At 42.6% G+C, this 15637-nt stretch overlaps 1 protein-coding gene across 3 annotated transcripts in view; it reads right to left on the bottom strand.

Moving 5' to 3' along the window:
- arhgap32b (Rho GTPase activating protein 32b) overlaps window positions 1–15637 on the bottom strand; it is a 145346-nt gene that overhangs the window by 74039 nt on the left and 55670 nt on the right. For all 3 annotated transcript variants that reach the window (XM_028594955.1, XM_028594958.1, XM_028594956.1), the window contains exon 3: window positions 5182–5290. In XM_028594955.1, coding sequence (XP_028450756.1) covers window positions 5182–5290 — 109 coding nt within the window. The remainder of the gene's footprint in view (window positions 1–5181; window positions 5291–15637) is intronic.

Genomic DNA, 15637 nt, shown 5'->3' with positions numbered 1-15637 from the left:
CTACTCCAAGCCTCTGCAAAGTAGCTGTTGAGGATGTGGGCTAAAGGATCCCCTGGTATTCCTGGAGTGTATTTTATATTCACACCGATGGCTGAAGCAACACATCCCCCACCACACCAGGCCGGGTCCTCGGTTGAGGACTTTTGGCCAATCAAATCTGAAGTACTGTTTGTTGGGTCTCTGTAAATTATAGAGTGTGGTCTAAACCATGGCTGCGTGTCATTACTAGTGTTTCAACATGCCCTCGTTCACTTCCCCTAAGCCCCTGCCCTTGGGGGAATCCGCGCCGCCATCCTAACGGTCGTTCCATTTGGCTGAAAAACTCAAGTGAACTTGGTGACATCGACCCTCGGAGGGCTACGGGAGCGAGTCAACAACGATGGTCACTCCAGAGGTGGCTATCACCCACAATGCACTGCAGCTATGGATTTGGTGCAAGAAAATACATCCATGGTTAGGTGGCAGTCATGTACAACCGCTAAAACTCCTGTTGCTGACCACCAAATAAGGAAAAGATGAATATATACTTTTATTTGAACTTTTTAGTTTCCTCATTGTTAGCTTGATATTTTACTGAAACATAAAGGCTAGTATAACTAATGACAGTTAACATATACTTTTTACTTTGTATTACTCGATAGTTGTATGTGCGATTTCTTTATTTCCAACATTATCTGTAAATGCATGAAAGAAATTCTGTTTTTGCTAGATATAGCCCAATATGATTAATCATGATACAGATCACAAACTTTCTAAATCTGAATCTCATGAAGCGGATTACCAAGCCTCATTGAAATGAACCTGCAGGTATTTATGTGTAAAAAGCAGTCATATGTTTTATAAAAAATATTTGTATAGCGCCTTTCATACAAGTAATACTTTACAATAAGGAAATTGCATGACGTAAGCAGACATAGAATGAACATAAAAAACAAGGATAGAATGCGATCATAATAGAAAATAAGATCGGAAATAAAACGCACTTGAAGCAGTAGCGCTAAGCCTACAACTGGCGGTCAAGCTGTATAGTTTGGGCTGAAAGTGAACAAGGGCAGGTGCGTTCCATTTCACACCCCCGCTCCTGCCCCGCCCACTTTCCCTCTGCTCTCCAAGTGGCCTACGTGCGACGTATGCTATGACATCATACCAAGGGCTGATGGGAAGTGAAGGAGGGCATGTTGAAACACTAATGAAACACAGCCCTACTCTATCTGTAAAGTGTCCTGAGATAACCCCTATTGTGATTTGCCATTATATAAATAAAATTGAATCAACAATGATGCAAGTTATGCTTTCAGTGACATTTTCTAACATTGCCCTGGCAGGTTGAATGGGTACCCACTAAACACAGCAGAAATGTTTTGCTGCAGTTTCTTGAAAAGGACAAATTGCCTAAAGTTTCTGCTGAGACATCATATACACTGCTCATAAGTTCCATTGTTTGGCCAAACATTCCCTAAACACAGGGGCTCATGAACAGTCAGCCGCTCTGCTTTGGTGTTCAAGTATTCCTTAACAAAGCCACTCACTTGCTTCATTTAGCTTGAATTAGAGTGAAAATCAAAAGCAGCTGTGGTCAACAAAACATTAATAGAGCCTGGGTAATCTATGTTGGTGCAAGGCGATTTTATCAGTGGATATATTCATTGTGGAATTTTCATTTCAGTTATCTGACAGCGGGCTGTTGGAGCACACTCGGGAGACAATATAAGTTACAATTAAGGGAAGGTAAAAAGATTAAGATAAACAAAACGATTGGAAAGTTATTAAAGGTCCCATGGCATGAAAATTTCACTTTATGAGGTATAATATGAGTTTCCCCAGCCTGCCTATGGTCCCCCAGTAGCTAGAAATGGTGATAGGTGTAAACCGAGCCCTGGGTATCCTGCTCTGCCTTTGAGAAAATGAAAGCTCAGATGGACCGATCTGGAATCTTCTCCTTATGAGGTCATAAGGAGCAAGGTTACCTCCCCTTTCTCTGCTTTGCCCACCCAGAGAATTTGGTCCACCCATAAGAAAGAGAGAGACATCACGGCTTTCAAATGAGCAAAGTGGCAGTTGGTCACAAATTCTTTATTTTCATTTTATATATATATATATAAATAAATAAAATGAAAATAAAGAAAACGCATTGAATGAGAAGGTGTGTCCAAACATTTGGCCTGTACTGTGTGTGTGTGTGTGTGTGTGTGTGTGTGTGTGTGTGTGTGTGTGTGTGTGTGTGTGTGTGTGTATATATATATATATATATATATATATAGATTCTCAATGAAGGCATCAAAACTATGAATGAACACATATGGAATTATGTACTTAACAAAAAAGTGTGAAATAACTGAAAAGATTAGATTAGATTCCTCAAAGTAGCCACCCTTTGCTTTTTTTGATAACTCTGCAAACCCTTGGTGTTCTCTCAATGAGCTTCATGAGGTAGTCACCTGAAATGGTTTGCACTTCACAGGTGTGCCTTGTCAGGGTTAATTAGTGGAATTTGTTCCCTTATTAATGGGGTTGGGACCATCAGTTGTGTTGTGCAGAAGTCAGGTTGCTACACAGCCGACAGCCCTATTGGACAACTGTTAGAATTATTATTATTATTATTATAATTATATTATATTATGGCAAGAACCAATCAGCTAAGTAAAGAGAAACGAGTGGCCATCATTACTTTAACAAATGAAGGTCAGTCAGTACAGAAAATTGCGAAAACTTTGAATGTGTCCCCAAGTGCAGTCGCAAAAACCATCAAGCGCTACAACGAAACTGGCTCACATGAGGACCGCCCCAGGAAAGGAAGACCAAGAGTCACCTCTGCTGCTGAGGATAAGTTCATCTGAGTCACCAGCCTCAGAAATCGCAAGTTAACAGCAGCTCAGATTAGAGACCAGATGAATGCCACACAGAGTTCTAGCAGCAGACACATCTCTAGAACAAGTGTTAAGAGGAGACTGCGCGAATCAGGCCTTCATGGTCAAATAGCTGCTAGGAAACCACTGCTAAGGAGAGGCAACAAGCAGAAGAGATTTGTTTGAGCCAAGAAACACAAGGAATGGACATTAGACCAGTGGAAATCTGTGCTTTGGTCTGATGAGTCCAAATTTGAGATCTTTGGTTCCAACCACCATGTGTTTGTGCGACGCAGAAAAGGTGAACGGATGGTTTCTACATGCCTGGTTCCCACCGTGAAGCATGGAGGAGGAGGTGTGATGGTGTGGGGGTGCTTTTCTAGTAACACTGTTGGGGATTTATTCAAAATTGAAGGCATACTGAACCAGCATGGCTACCACAGCATCCTGCAGCAACATGCCATCCCATCCGGTTTGCGTTTAGTTGGATCATCATTTATTTTTCAACAGGACAATGACCCCAAACACACCTCCAGGCTGTGTAAGGGCTATTTGACCAAGAAGGAGAGTGATGGAGTGCTGCTCCAGATGACCTGGCCTCCACAGTCACCGGACCTGAACCCAATCGAGATGGTTTGGGGTGAGCTGGACCGCAGAGTGAAGGCAGAAGGGCCAACAAGTGCTAAGCATCTCTGGGAACTCCTTCAAGACTGTTGGAAAACCATTTCAGGTGACTACCTCTTGAAGCTCATCAAGAGAATGCCAAGAGTGTGCAAAGCAGTAATCAGAGCAAAGGGTGGTTACTTTGAAGAATCTAAAATATAAGACATGTTTTCAGTTACTGTATATCACACTTTTTTGTGTATATATATATATATAGGGCTTCACACTTATATGAAACATTCAACTTGAGCTTCTTTAAAGCTTGCTGCCAGTAAGAGAGTGAGTGAGTGAGTGAGTGAGTGAGTGAGTCCCCAAAAACAGCCACATGCACATTCCAAATGAATGTCTTGACTGGGTGACTCAGATGTAACAAATGACTGTGAAAGCTTTAAACTTGTTCAAGCCTTTTCTGAGTCTGTGATCGAAATGCTCTATCTCATGGCAGATCTATAACTATTGAAATAGATTATACTGTTTGTTTTATCAATACGTTGCAGGGATTTGGGTGTGTTTTGTTCCTTTGTGCCTCGCTCTGCAGTTGACACAGAATACCATCTATCCTACACAGTGCAACAGGGCGTTGGTGTGACAGCTTACACTAAGTTGCTTAGCACTTCTCATCACCTCCTCGAACCACCGGAGACATACATAATGCATGCCACTCCAGTACAGAGTCCCTCTCGTATCAAATATTGAACAAAGAAAAGCAGACATGCAGTATTAAAAGCTCCGCCTCGGTGATCAATATTCATTAGCCTGGCGTGATTGTTGTTTCTCTTTCTCTCTGTTGCCCAATCGAAGTACACACTTGCGATAGGGCTCCAACCACGCGCCGACCACGGGTGGCTCGCATGTTACCATGGAGACGGCCTCATTTTCACTGTGCTGTTGATGCAAGAAGCAAGACCCGAACCAAAGATGAGAGGGAAGGAAATAATGAATGATGCTGTCTGGTGAATGGAATCCAGCGTGGAGAGATCGGCTGAAGCAAACAGATGACACACGAGTACACAGATGACTATCCATGCAAAGAGTTTGGAGTGGGGTAGCTTTAGGACACAAACAGCCACCTGTATTAATCATGAATGGGGTGATCGCGTTTCAGGGAACAGGGGAGACACAGTTTCTAGGAGAGAAAGACAGCTAATCAATCCACTGGGCTGAAAACCGACGCTGATAAGAATGTGACAGGCAGCCAACGGGCGGATAAGAGCGGCGTGGTGTTATCACTGCATCTGACGCGTCAGGAATGACACGCAATGAGCTTTAGCTGACCCGGGATGAGAGCAGGACATTGATGAATGCACTGTATGTAACAAAACAGAGACCGTCGGCGTCTCACACGTGCAAATGTGTTTATGCAAAAGGGAGAACATCACAATGGCTGTGTGTTTGCGAGTGTGTGTGTGTGTGTGTGTGTGTCCAGAATTAGCACCATCTACTAGCCAAATGCTGGTAAAATATGCAAGTGGCTGGAAAATTTGCTGCATGTCGTTCCCCCTCTCTCTTGCCTTTCATGTCTTTAGCTGTTAAAAATAAAGTAAAATGCCCAAAATATAATCAGAAAAAAGTAAATAAGAAATTAAAAATACACTAGGCATTTTTGTGTGTGTGTGTGTGTGTGTGTGTGTGTGTGTGTGTGTGTGTGTGTGTGTGTGTGTGTGTGTCTCACCATGGCACTGATGGTCTCCTCCCAGTCAGGTCTCTCTCTGGGATGGATGTTAGCCAGTTCAGGCACAATGTCGTCGTCCTCCTCCAGGTGACGTCCAGGCCTCAGGCCCCTACAGCCAACACACACACACACACACACACACACACACACACACACACACACACACACACACACACACACACACACACACACACACACACACACACACACACACACACACACACACACACGGATCTGGTGATTATTTCGCTGCTGAATCAATTAATTGTTTAGTCTATAAAATGTTAAATAAAAAACATGGGGAGAAGTGACCATCACAATTTCCTGGGACCCCCAAAGTGACGACTTGACATTGCTTGTTTTTCACCAACCAACTGTCCAAAACTCAGAGATATCACTTACTTCATATATAATGTCAAACTATTAATTGATTATCAAAATAGTTGCTGATTAATTTCCTTTCAATTGACTGATCGATTCATCGTCAAGCTCTACTTAGCGTGACGTCAAAGCAAGGTGGGTGTGTAATTTTAGCCTGTGAAATGGAGCTGCGATGATAAAAATGTCTTTTTTTCCAGCATCTTTAACATGGGGATTGGCTACTTTTCTGATTTATCATTGTGAATAGAATATCTTACGAGTTCAGACTGCTGGTCAGACGAAATAGGAAATCTGAAGACATCTAGACATCACCTTGGGCTTCGGGAAGCAGTGTTTGGTATTGTTCACTGTTTTTAGACATCTTTTAGACTAAATGTCCAAATCAATTACTAATGAAAATAAATGCTAATTGCAGCCCTACTGTGACAAAAGATATGAAGGGAGCCTGCCATTCATAAGGGAAGAAGTATTCAGATCCTTTCCTTAAAGCTATAGTGCGTCGTTTCTGTCGCCCCCATGAGGAATTCTAAGTAATGACAACAAAACTGTTGGCGCGGCCACATGATACAAGCCCTCCGTGATCGCGCACCACTACCAATGTAGTGGAGTAAAAAGTACAATATTTCTCTCTGAAATGTAGCGGAGTAGAAGTAGAAAGTGGCATAAAAAGAAAAGACTCAGGTAAAGTACAAGTACCTCAATTATGTACTTAAGTACAGTACTTGGTTACATTCCACGCCTGCTTTCCACCTTTTGAGTTCAACATAGAAGTTGTAGTCTAGGTGAACCAAAGCCCTTCTTGGGACGGGCATTGGAAATTAGCAATAGCTATAAATGCTGGGATGCTGTACATTGGTAGTCAGGCTATCACCAGACCAAGCTCCATGTTTTAAGACTGAACATTAGTCTGGGGAGTCTGCTCTGTATTTTCTAGTGCACAAGAGGCGTGATCAACAGGCAAAGTTCTAATGACTCTGTACGATAAAACGTACAAGTTTCCAGCCTGAGCTGCAGGGAGAAATCAAATCACCAGCAGATGGGGCTGGGTTTACCCGGTCTAGTACAGTGGAGATTTGTTGCACAAATGTCTGTCGTAGCATCTGTCCCTATTCAAATGAACAAAAAAAATGACAGAGATTCTGTGAGGAAAAAAGTGTAGTGTGTGTAAGAAAGGGAATGAAACTGGACAGGACATCGGAAGATTTGATGAAGGTATATTTGAATTAGCATAGCCTTCATAGAACAACTTGAAGTTGATGAGGCGGCTTCATCAACTTCAAAGACTGCCAGTGTTTCCAGAGAGGCTGAGAGAAGTGCAGGACAGGGACAGAAATTGAACAGATTTGCCAAGCAGCATTTCACAAATTGACGCACACACAGTGTACATACACTCTACACTCAAGACACACACACACACACACACAAATATCTCAAGGACGACATTTAACCACCATCCTGAATGCAGCAATGACGCTACATCTACATGAGTCTTATAAACTTAGACAACTTAGTAGAATTAATTTATTATTTATTTAATTAATTAGTGGAAATTGAAAGAGTAGAAGATCTCTGTTTTGGGGAGGATGGAACCGTCTGTAGCGGCTGCATGATGACAGCGTCTAGCAAAGGCTGAAACTACTATACAATCTAATTTTGATGGTGCTGTCTAAATGTTACAACCACAAGCCAGCAGTACAAATCATTTGCATTCTACTCTGTGCTTAAAAAAAACAGGGTAAGAAAGCAGCTGAATGTCTACACATGTGACAACACTAACACACTTTTGTACATTTTGTAACATTCATAGCTACTGCAGAATTAAACCCTCCGAACCCATCGAGTCTGTGGTTGTGAAGTGGAAATGTCATGTTTGAAATTAAGTAATCATATTACAAGCCAAACCAATTCAGTATTTTTTAATGTCAAAGTTAACTGAGTTTGTAATTGTGATGTTCTAATACTTTACAATGAGGAATTTAAGTTGGCTACAAAACAGTAGTACAGCTGGACTGGAGTATGCAACGAGGTTAGCTGTTCAGTGAATAGGACGTCCAAACCCCCCGCCCATTTCCAACACCTGAGGTAATTGGTATGCATTGCTCCCCAGATCTTATCTGTATGATACTGTCATGACCAGGGATCAACCCATGTTGACTGGCTCGGTTTGAATTGACAAAAGAAGGACACGGGTCAGATAACCCTGGTCCGACCCTGGTTATTGGTATGAAAGAGGTATTAGGAGAAAGGAACTGTTCCTTCAAGCACCTGCTCCAGACACTCTTAATAACAGTGAAGCCAGAAAACCTTGCTTTAACCTCTCACTTAGGGCTGGGTACCTAATTCAATACATTTTAGGCACCGACCAAATTGTCTACTTAGTATCTAAAAATGCCTCGTCATTCGATGCCCAATTTCAATACCTAAGGAGTAAATCTGCTACGTGAGTCCGTCTCTATGCTTAACGTAGAGTTTTTCCTGCGTGTCATTACGACGTGTAACAGCCAAGACAGCCAATCACAAACGTTATTAGATCTTGGTAGAAGCATGCTGCGTGTTTATTGGCTCACTGACGCTGATGAGATTTACTCCTTAGGTATTGATTGAGGAGGCATTTTTTGATACTTAATAATTTAGAGGGACCAAGGAATAGTTCTTGTCCTTTGGAAGCTTGTTTAACATAAGGTGTTTTTCCATTACATGGTACCTGCTCGACTCGCCTCGACTCTACTCGCCTCGTTGCACTGTGCGTCCCTTTTCCATTGCAGATTTTAGTACCGCCTCAGCGTAGCTGGTCGTCATAGTGACTGCCGTGGGCGTGGCTTGGTAGGGTTGCATTTCCCCCGACTCATTTCCTGGTTCTCCTTCTCCGTAAACAGGAAATCAACAAGATAGTTAACTTCTCCTGCTCCAGATTTCCCACCGTGGTCAGAAAGAACAGGGGAGACACTTTGTTTCTCTCACTATATGACTCTAGAGTCACTACTCACTGCGGAGCTAATCGCCGGCACTCTCTCACTTCTCCCTCGCTCACCAGCTACACACACACACGGCGACTTGACACAAAAAGTACCTGTTAGCAGGTACCAGGGACTTTTTTTCATAATGGAAAACCAAAAAAGGCAAGTAGAGTAGAGGCGAGTAGGTACCATGTAATGGAAAAGCACCAATACAGCATGTGTAGGAAGGCTCCCAGGAGGCATCCTGATCAGATGTCTCCTTCCGCCGCACCAATTCGTCTGTCAATCTCACGCTCCATTTTACTCTCACTCATGGACAAGACCCCAAGATACTTGGACTCTTTCACTTGGGGGAAGTGAATCCGGAGTCACTCAGTCAACTCAGAATCACGGCCTCGAGACTTTAAGGTGCCGACTGTCAAAACGGACACGGTTCTTCACCTGCACCTTGAGATCCTATCCGTGAAGATCACAAACTGAATCGGTGACAAGGGACAACCCTGGGGGAGCCCAACACCCACAGAAAATGTGTTTCACTTTGTGCTGAGACTAAGAACACAGCTCTTACTCCAGTTATATAAGGACCGGATGGCTCATAGCAATGGCCCCGGGACCCCATACTCCTGCAGTACTCCCCCCACCTGGTCTCCCCAGGGGACACGGTTGTAATGGTGCGTTCTTTTTGTCTTGTAATCGCAACTAGTAGCTCGAGTGTGACGTCACATCCATGTCGGAAAACGAGTAACGTGGGTTGTTGCGTTCTTTTTGTCACACAATACTACGAGTCGGAGAAAAGATGGATTTTTAGTAACATTTAAGATTCTATTCACCCAGTTATTGACATATTACACAAATATATTTCACAGTTTGATACATGAAAATTACGTTTTGATTAACATTAACGTTGGGCTACTGCTCTGCTTTCTGCTCAAGGATCGGCTTAAAGCCATTGTTGTCATATAGCAACCTGATAAAAAAGCACAAATTTATTAAGGAGGCATGGTATTAATAAAACCAGCCAAACCCAGGCAACAAGTGCTGCCAGTTTGGGAGGCTGTGATCAATGTTTAGAAGAGCAACTCTTAAGAGCATGGCATGTTTTATGTACTGGACTGGACACATATGGATACTTGCCACTTTTAGAACTGCCAATAATACCCTCCAGAGAATATTATGGCACTGGTCTGATGAAAGAGACAGCCAATGAACGGTGACTAAAGGATGAGGAGAGTGTGGGGCCTCATGTTCTGCAAGAATTAAATAGTGGTTTGGTTGGGATTGTTTTTGTAGTCAATTTACACACAAGGAATCTCTCTCTCTCTCTCTCTCTCTCTCTCTTGATTTTCACATGCCTCACATGTCACAGAAGAGTTTACCCCATTTCTTATTTGGGTTTTGGAAATATGAGCAACAAAGTAAGATAAATTCCTTTAATCATTGTTAGTTTTGACAGCTTGACTTGCTTCGACATAAATGGTCAGTAAATTCATGACCTCACACAGATGTTCACCTGTGCTGATCCTCAGAGAACATTTGAGCTTTTATCCAGATACAAGATTTACTTTAAAAGACTCCCAACATTCTCTTAAGTAAGTAAAAAAAAAAAAAAAAAAAAACTAATTAAAGACCTTTAATACTACATTGAATGAAAGTAGGACCCGTTTTCTGATCATACCAGCCAGAGTATGAAAGTATGATGGAAAACCAGTACAGAAGATATGATCTAAACAGTGTGAGTATCTGTGAGTAAAAGAGTAACGTTATTTCCGGTTTCTGAAATTCAATGGTTGAGATGCGAGATGCTGTTCGGTCACTGTTCCCGTCGTCAGAGCCAGAACGGAAAAAATCTGCGTCCCAACAGGTAACGTTATGGACAACATCTGTGTCCCAACAGGTAACGGTACGGACGACATCTGTGTCCCAACAGGTAACGGTATGGACAACATCTGTGTCCCAACAGGTAACGTTATGGACAACATCTGTGTCCCAACAGGTAATGGTACGGACAACATCTGTGTCCCAACAGGTAACGGTACGGACAACATCTGTGTCCCAACAGGTAACGGTACGGACGACATCTGTGTCCCAACACGTAACATTATGGACGACATCTGTGTCCCAACACGTAACGTTATGGACGACATCTGTGTCCCAACAGGTAACGGTACGGACGACATCTGTGTCCCAACAGGTAACGTTATGGACAACATCTGTGTCCCAATAGGTAACGTTATGGACATCTGTGTCCCAATAGGTAACGTTATGGACATCTGTGTCCCAATAGGTAACGTTATGGACAACATCTGTGTCCCAAAAGGTAACGGTAGAGACAACATCTGTGTCCCAAAAGGTAACGGTAGAGACAACATCTGTGTCCCAAAAGGTAACGGTACGGACAACATCTGTGTCCCAACAGGTAACGGTACGGACAACATCTGTGTCCCAACAGGTAACGTTACGGACAACATCTGTGTCCCAACAGGTAACGGTACGGACGACATCTGTGTCCCAACACGTAACGGTACGGACGACATCTGTGTCCCAACACGTAACGTTATGGAAGACATCTGTGTCCCAACAGGTAACGGTACGGACGACATCTGTGTCCCAACAGGTAACGGTACGGACGACATCTGTGTCCCAACACGTAACGTTATGGACGACATCTGTGTCCCAACACGTAACGTTATGGACGACATCTGTGTCCCAACAGGTAACGGTACGGACGACATCTGTGTCCCAACAGGTAACGGTACGGACGACATCTGTGTCCCAACACGTAACGGTACGGACGACATCTGTGTCCCAACACGTAACGTTACGGACAACATCTGTGTCCCAACAGGTAACGGTACGGACGACATCTGTGTCCCAACAGGTAACGGTACGGACGACATCTGTGTCCCAACACGTAACGTTATGGACGACATCTGTGTCCCAACAGGTAACGGTACGGACGACATCTGTGTCCCAACAGGTAACGTTATGGACGACATCTGTGTCCCAACAGGTAATGGTACGGACGACATCTGTGTCCCAACAGGTAACGGTATGGACAACATCTGTGTCCCAACAGGTAACGTTATGGACAACATCTGTGTCCCAACAGGTAATGGTACGGACAACATCTGTGTCCCAACAGGTAACGGTACGGACAACATCTGTGTCCCAACAGGTAACGGTACGGACGACATCTGTGTCCCAACACGTAACATTATGGACGACATCTGTGTCCCAACACGTAACGTTATGGACGACATCTGTGTCCCAACAGGTAACGGTACGGACGACATCTGTGTCCCAACAGGTAACGTTATGGACAACATCTGTGTCCCAATAGGTAACGTTATGGACATCTGTGTCCCAATAGGTAACGTTATGGACATCTGTGTCCCAATAGGTAACGTTATGGACAACATCTGTGTCCCAAAAGGTAACGGTAGAGACAACATCTGTGTCCCAAAAGGTAACGGTAGAGACAACATCTGTGTCCCAACAGGTAACGGTACGGACAACATCTGTGTCCCAACAGGTAACGTTACGGACAACATCTGTGTCCCAACAGGTAACGGTACGGACGACATCTGTGTCCCAACACGTAACGTTATGGACGACATCTGTGTCCCAACAGGTAACGGTACGGACGACATCTGTGTCCCAACAGGTAACGTTATGGACAACATCTGTGTCCCAATAGGTAACGTTATGGACATCTGTGTCCCAATAGGTAACGTTATGGACATCTGTGTCCCAATAGGTAACGTTATGGACAACATCTGTGTCCCAATAGGTAACGGTAGAGACAACATCTGTGTCCCAAAAGGTAACGGTACGGACAACATCTGTGTCCCAACAGGTAAGTGTACGTCAGCGTGTACAGCAGTGTGTCCGAGAAGCTTAAACTTGGGAAAGTTTAGGCTTGCTTAGGGCTGGGCGATATATCGATATTAAAAATATATCGATATATTTTTAAATGAGATATGGAATTAGACCATATTGCATATATCGATATAGTTCAAATGTGATCCTTGCTCCCATAGATATATACACAGATGTCGCCTTGAGGTTCTAAACATACGTCAAAACCGCCGCCATCTTGGAACAGGGGTGCGAAGCATTCAGATCAACGCTAAAGATGCCGGACTTTTGTACTGCTTAATTATGTTTGATAGAGGAAATGAAAAGAACAAACAGCAATGAATAACATTTAACAGGTGACAATGTGTTTTATGATTATGTATGCCGCCTTCGACCAGCAACCTGAGCTCCGGCGGCAGCGGGAGGCGGAGAGCTCCGTGGCCGGCCGCAGTGTCTCTTCCCCCGGGAAAAACACAGCTTTGCCTCGCTGCTGCGCCGGTCCCCGCTGATCCAAATCGGACCAGCCAAAGACAGAGTGGTGATCGGTAGGATCTTACACGTAGTCCAGGACGACCTGTATGTCGATATCGGCGGAAAGTTCCACTAAGTTTGCCGGCGGCAGGCGGACGGAGAGAAGCTACAGCGGGGCAGCAGAGACCGTCTGCGGCTGCAGGATCTGGAGCTCAGTGCCCGTTAAAATGACATGTAACGCATAAATACATACAGAAATAAATAGTGGAGGAATGAGCCTGGACATTTCAGTCTGTTTTAAACTTCACCTTGAAGCAGAAACTCTTAGTTCAGAAGGGTGAAGTTTCCGTTTGGACTCAGATCTGTGAACCGATCATAATAAATATTCTTTGTATTAACACATTAATTAGTTTCTTTGTTTTGTAGTCGATAGTTCATCTTTTAGTTTACTTAAGTGGAAGCAGTATCAAGTGGAAGAATGGGACTATAAACCTAGGCTTACAGGCATGAGGCATTACATTTTGAACAAAGTAGATTATATTAATATCAAAAGCTTAATTGACCTTTGGAACGAATCACAAATATGGAGCTTTGATTTCAAAAAAGGTACTCCTGTTATACAGTATTTAGGTTTACATTTTATTGTTATTTGAACAGCTGAGCATTTAATCATGAACCAGGTGAAGAAACCGGTTTATTATTTATTTGATTTTGCAACTGTCTCTATGAAACTACTTGTGACATGATATATTTGATTTTGGCTTTGACTGAACATTTGCTCTCACTTTGCGGAAAAAAATATCGGGATATATATCGTATATCGATATTCAGCCAAAATATATCGGGATATGACTTTTGGTCCATATCGCCCAGCCCTAGGCTTGCTACACGTAAATATTAGCATTACATTTTATCAGCGGTGGAAAGTAACTATAACGTACTTCAATACAATTGTAAGGTCCTTTTATTTGAGTAATTCTGTTTCTCCTACTTTATACTTCTACTCCCCTACAATTCAGAGTCAAGTATTGTACGTTTTACTTCACTATTTATTTTATAACTTTAGTTACTTTGCAGATTCAGAATAATACAAAATATTATGAATAAATAAATGATGATGTATTAAATTGGATAAAGATGAGATTTTGTTGACCCCATGGTGAAATTTACAAGCTACCTACCAAGTCATACTTCTGCGGTTGTTTTGGTGAAACTAACTTGTACGCAACTCAAAAGTAAAGCAAAAGTAGTGTAAAGCATTACAATTCAAAGAGAGTACTATTGTAATATAACTAATTACTCTCAGATGACAGTAACTAGTGGTCTATAATGTATTACATTTTGAAAGTAACTTGTCCAACACTGTTAACAAGTAACCATTTTTAAATAGGAAATCACAATTTGAAAGAGTGCAATTTCAATTATAACTTGCATAATTAAGTTTCTTAAGTTGGAGACGTCAACCACTGATTTCATTGGCTATAATGATAATTGTCACTGGTAAATGTACTGGAGTTGATTAGAGCAACTTCTCGGAGATAGAGAAACCTTGGCTGTTGCCTGGTTATTATCCTCGCTCTTTGCTTGCCGGTGTCTGTACATGTTGTTCAAAGACGATTTTGTAGATGCAGAGATGCCACATTTTCGATTTTAGAAAAAACAAGTAGTTGGCTGTGTTTTTTCCATTTCTGTCCATTTTCTTTACATAAACAATGGGAGTAATGGCCTCACGTCAGTCCGAGACAGGTGGCTCTACAGTTGTCGAGTGTAAGGTATGACAGACAGCTGGTGAACAGTCTCCCACATAAAGCCCATGACACCATGGCTTTTATCTTATCACCTATAAAGTGAAACTGAAAGGAGATCTCTAGGATTCAGGGTTGTGGAGCACTCCGTTCTGTCAGTCTGTGAAACTAACGTGAGCTTAAATATTTTTAGTTTTTTTTTCTGACTGACTAAAACAAAAGGAATCCTGGGACATCCTCAACATTATTTTATTGGATTATATTAATGTAGAAACATGGTTTGTGATATTGTTTGGTAAAATCATATCTTGCATATAAAATTATCTCAAAGGCTCAGAAAAAAATGGCAATTATTTTCCTCAAATGGTACCCCAGTGAAGAGGTTGAGGCAGTCTGAGTAAATCAGATATGACTCACCAAAGTGCTTCTGAGGATACATGAGTTCATTGTAGCCTGTCCTGAGTAAATAGTCAAAAGTCTGATATATTATGGACCCTGCACGCCTTTGATTATCACTGTGAAGAAAAAGCCTTGGAAAGCAACAAGCAGCAACAAAGAGAAGCAAAACAGGGAGGAAGCAATTAGTAAGCAACGCACGGCACTTCAACCTTGTGCATGTTCACTGGCTGGAAGTCTCTCCAGTTGGCCAACAGTTTAACTCCTATCCCACTGAGGCAGTTTATCTGTCCTGCATATATACTGTAGATATATTTTAGTGCTGTCAGTTAAACACGTCATTAATGGCGTTAACGGAAACCCATTTTAACGGCGTCAATTTGCTTATCGCGAGATTAACGTTCTTTTTGGCCTAGCAAACTTTGTAGTTTTTTTTTCGCATTCTGTTGCAACAACTAGTAGCCTAACGTTAGAAAAACTCCAACACCAAACCGGATCTAGCTAGACCAGAAATAAAACAACAGGCACGCCGCACACACGTGTTTGGGCTGGCGAGCTGGCCAAAGATTAGTAAGCTAACGTTACGTTTTGAGTGGATGGCGAGCGCTAGAGACGATCACCAAAGTGATGTGTATGTTTTGTCGTTGT

Source organism: Perca flavescens, chromosome 13 (genome assembly GCF_004354835.1).
Source record: "Perca flavescens isolate YP-PL-M2 chromosome 13, PFLA_1.0, whole genome shotgun sequence".
NCBI lineage: Eukaryota > Metazoa > Chordata > Actinopteri > Perciformes > Percidae > Perca > Perca flavescens.
Note: the sequence above shows the minus strand (reverse complement) of the source record. Positions and strands in the feature narration are given on the sequence as shown.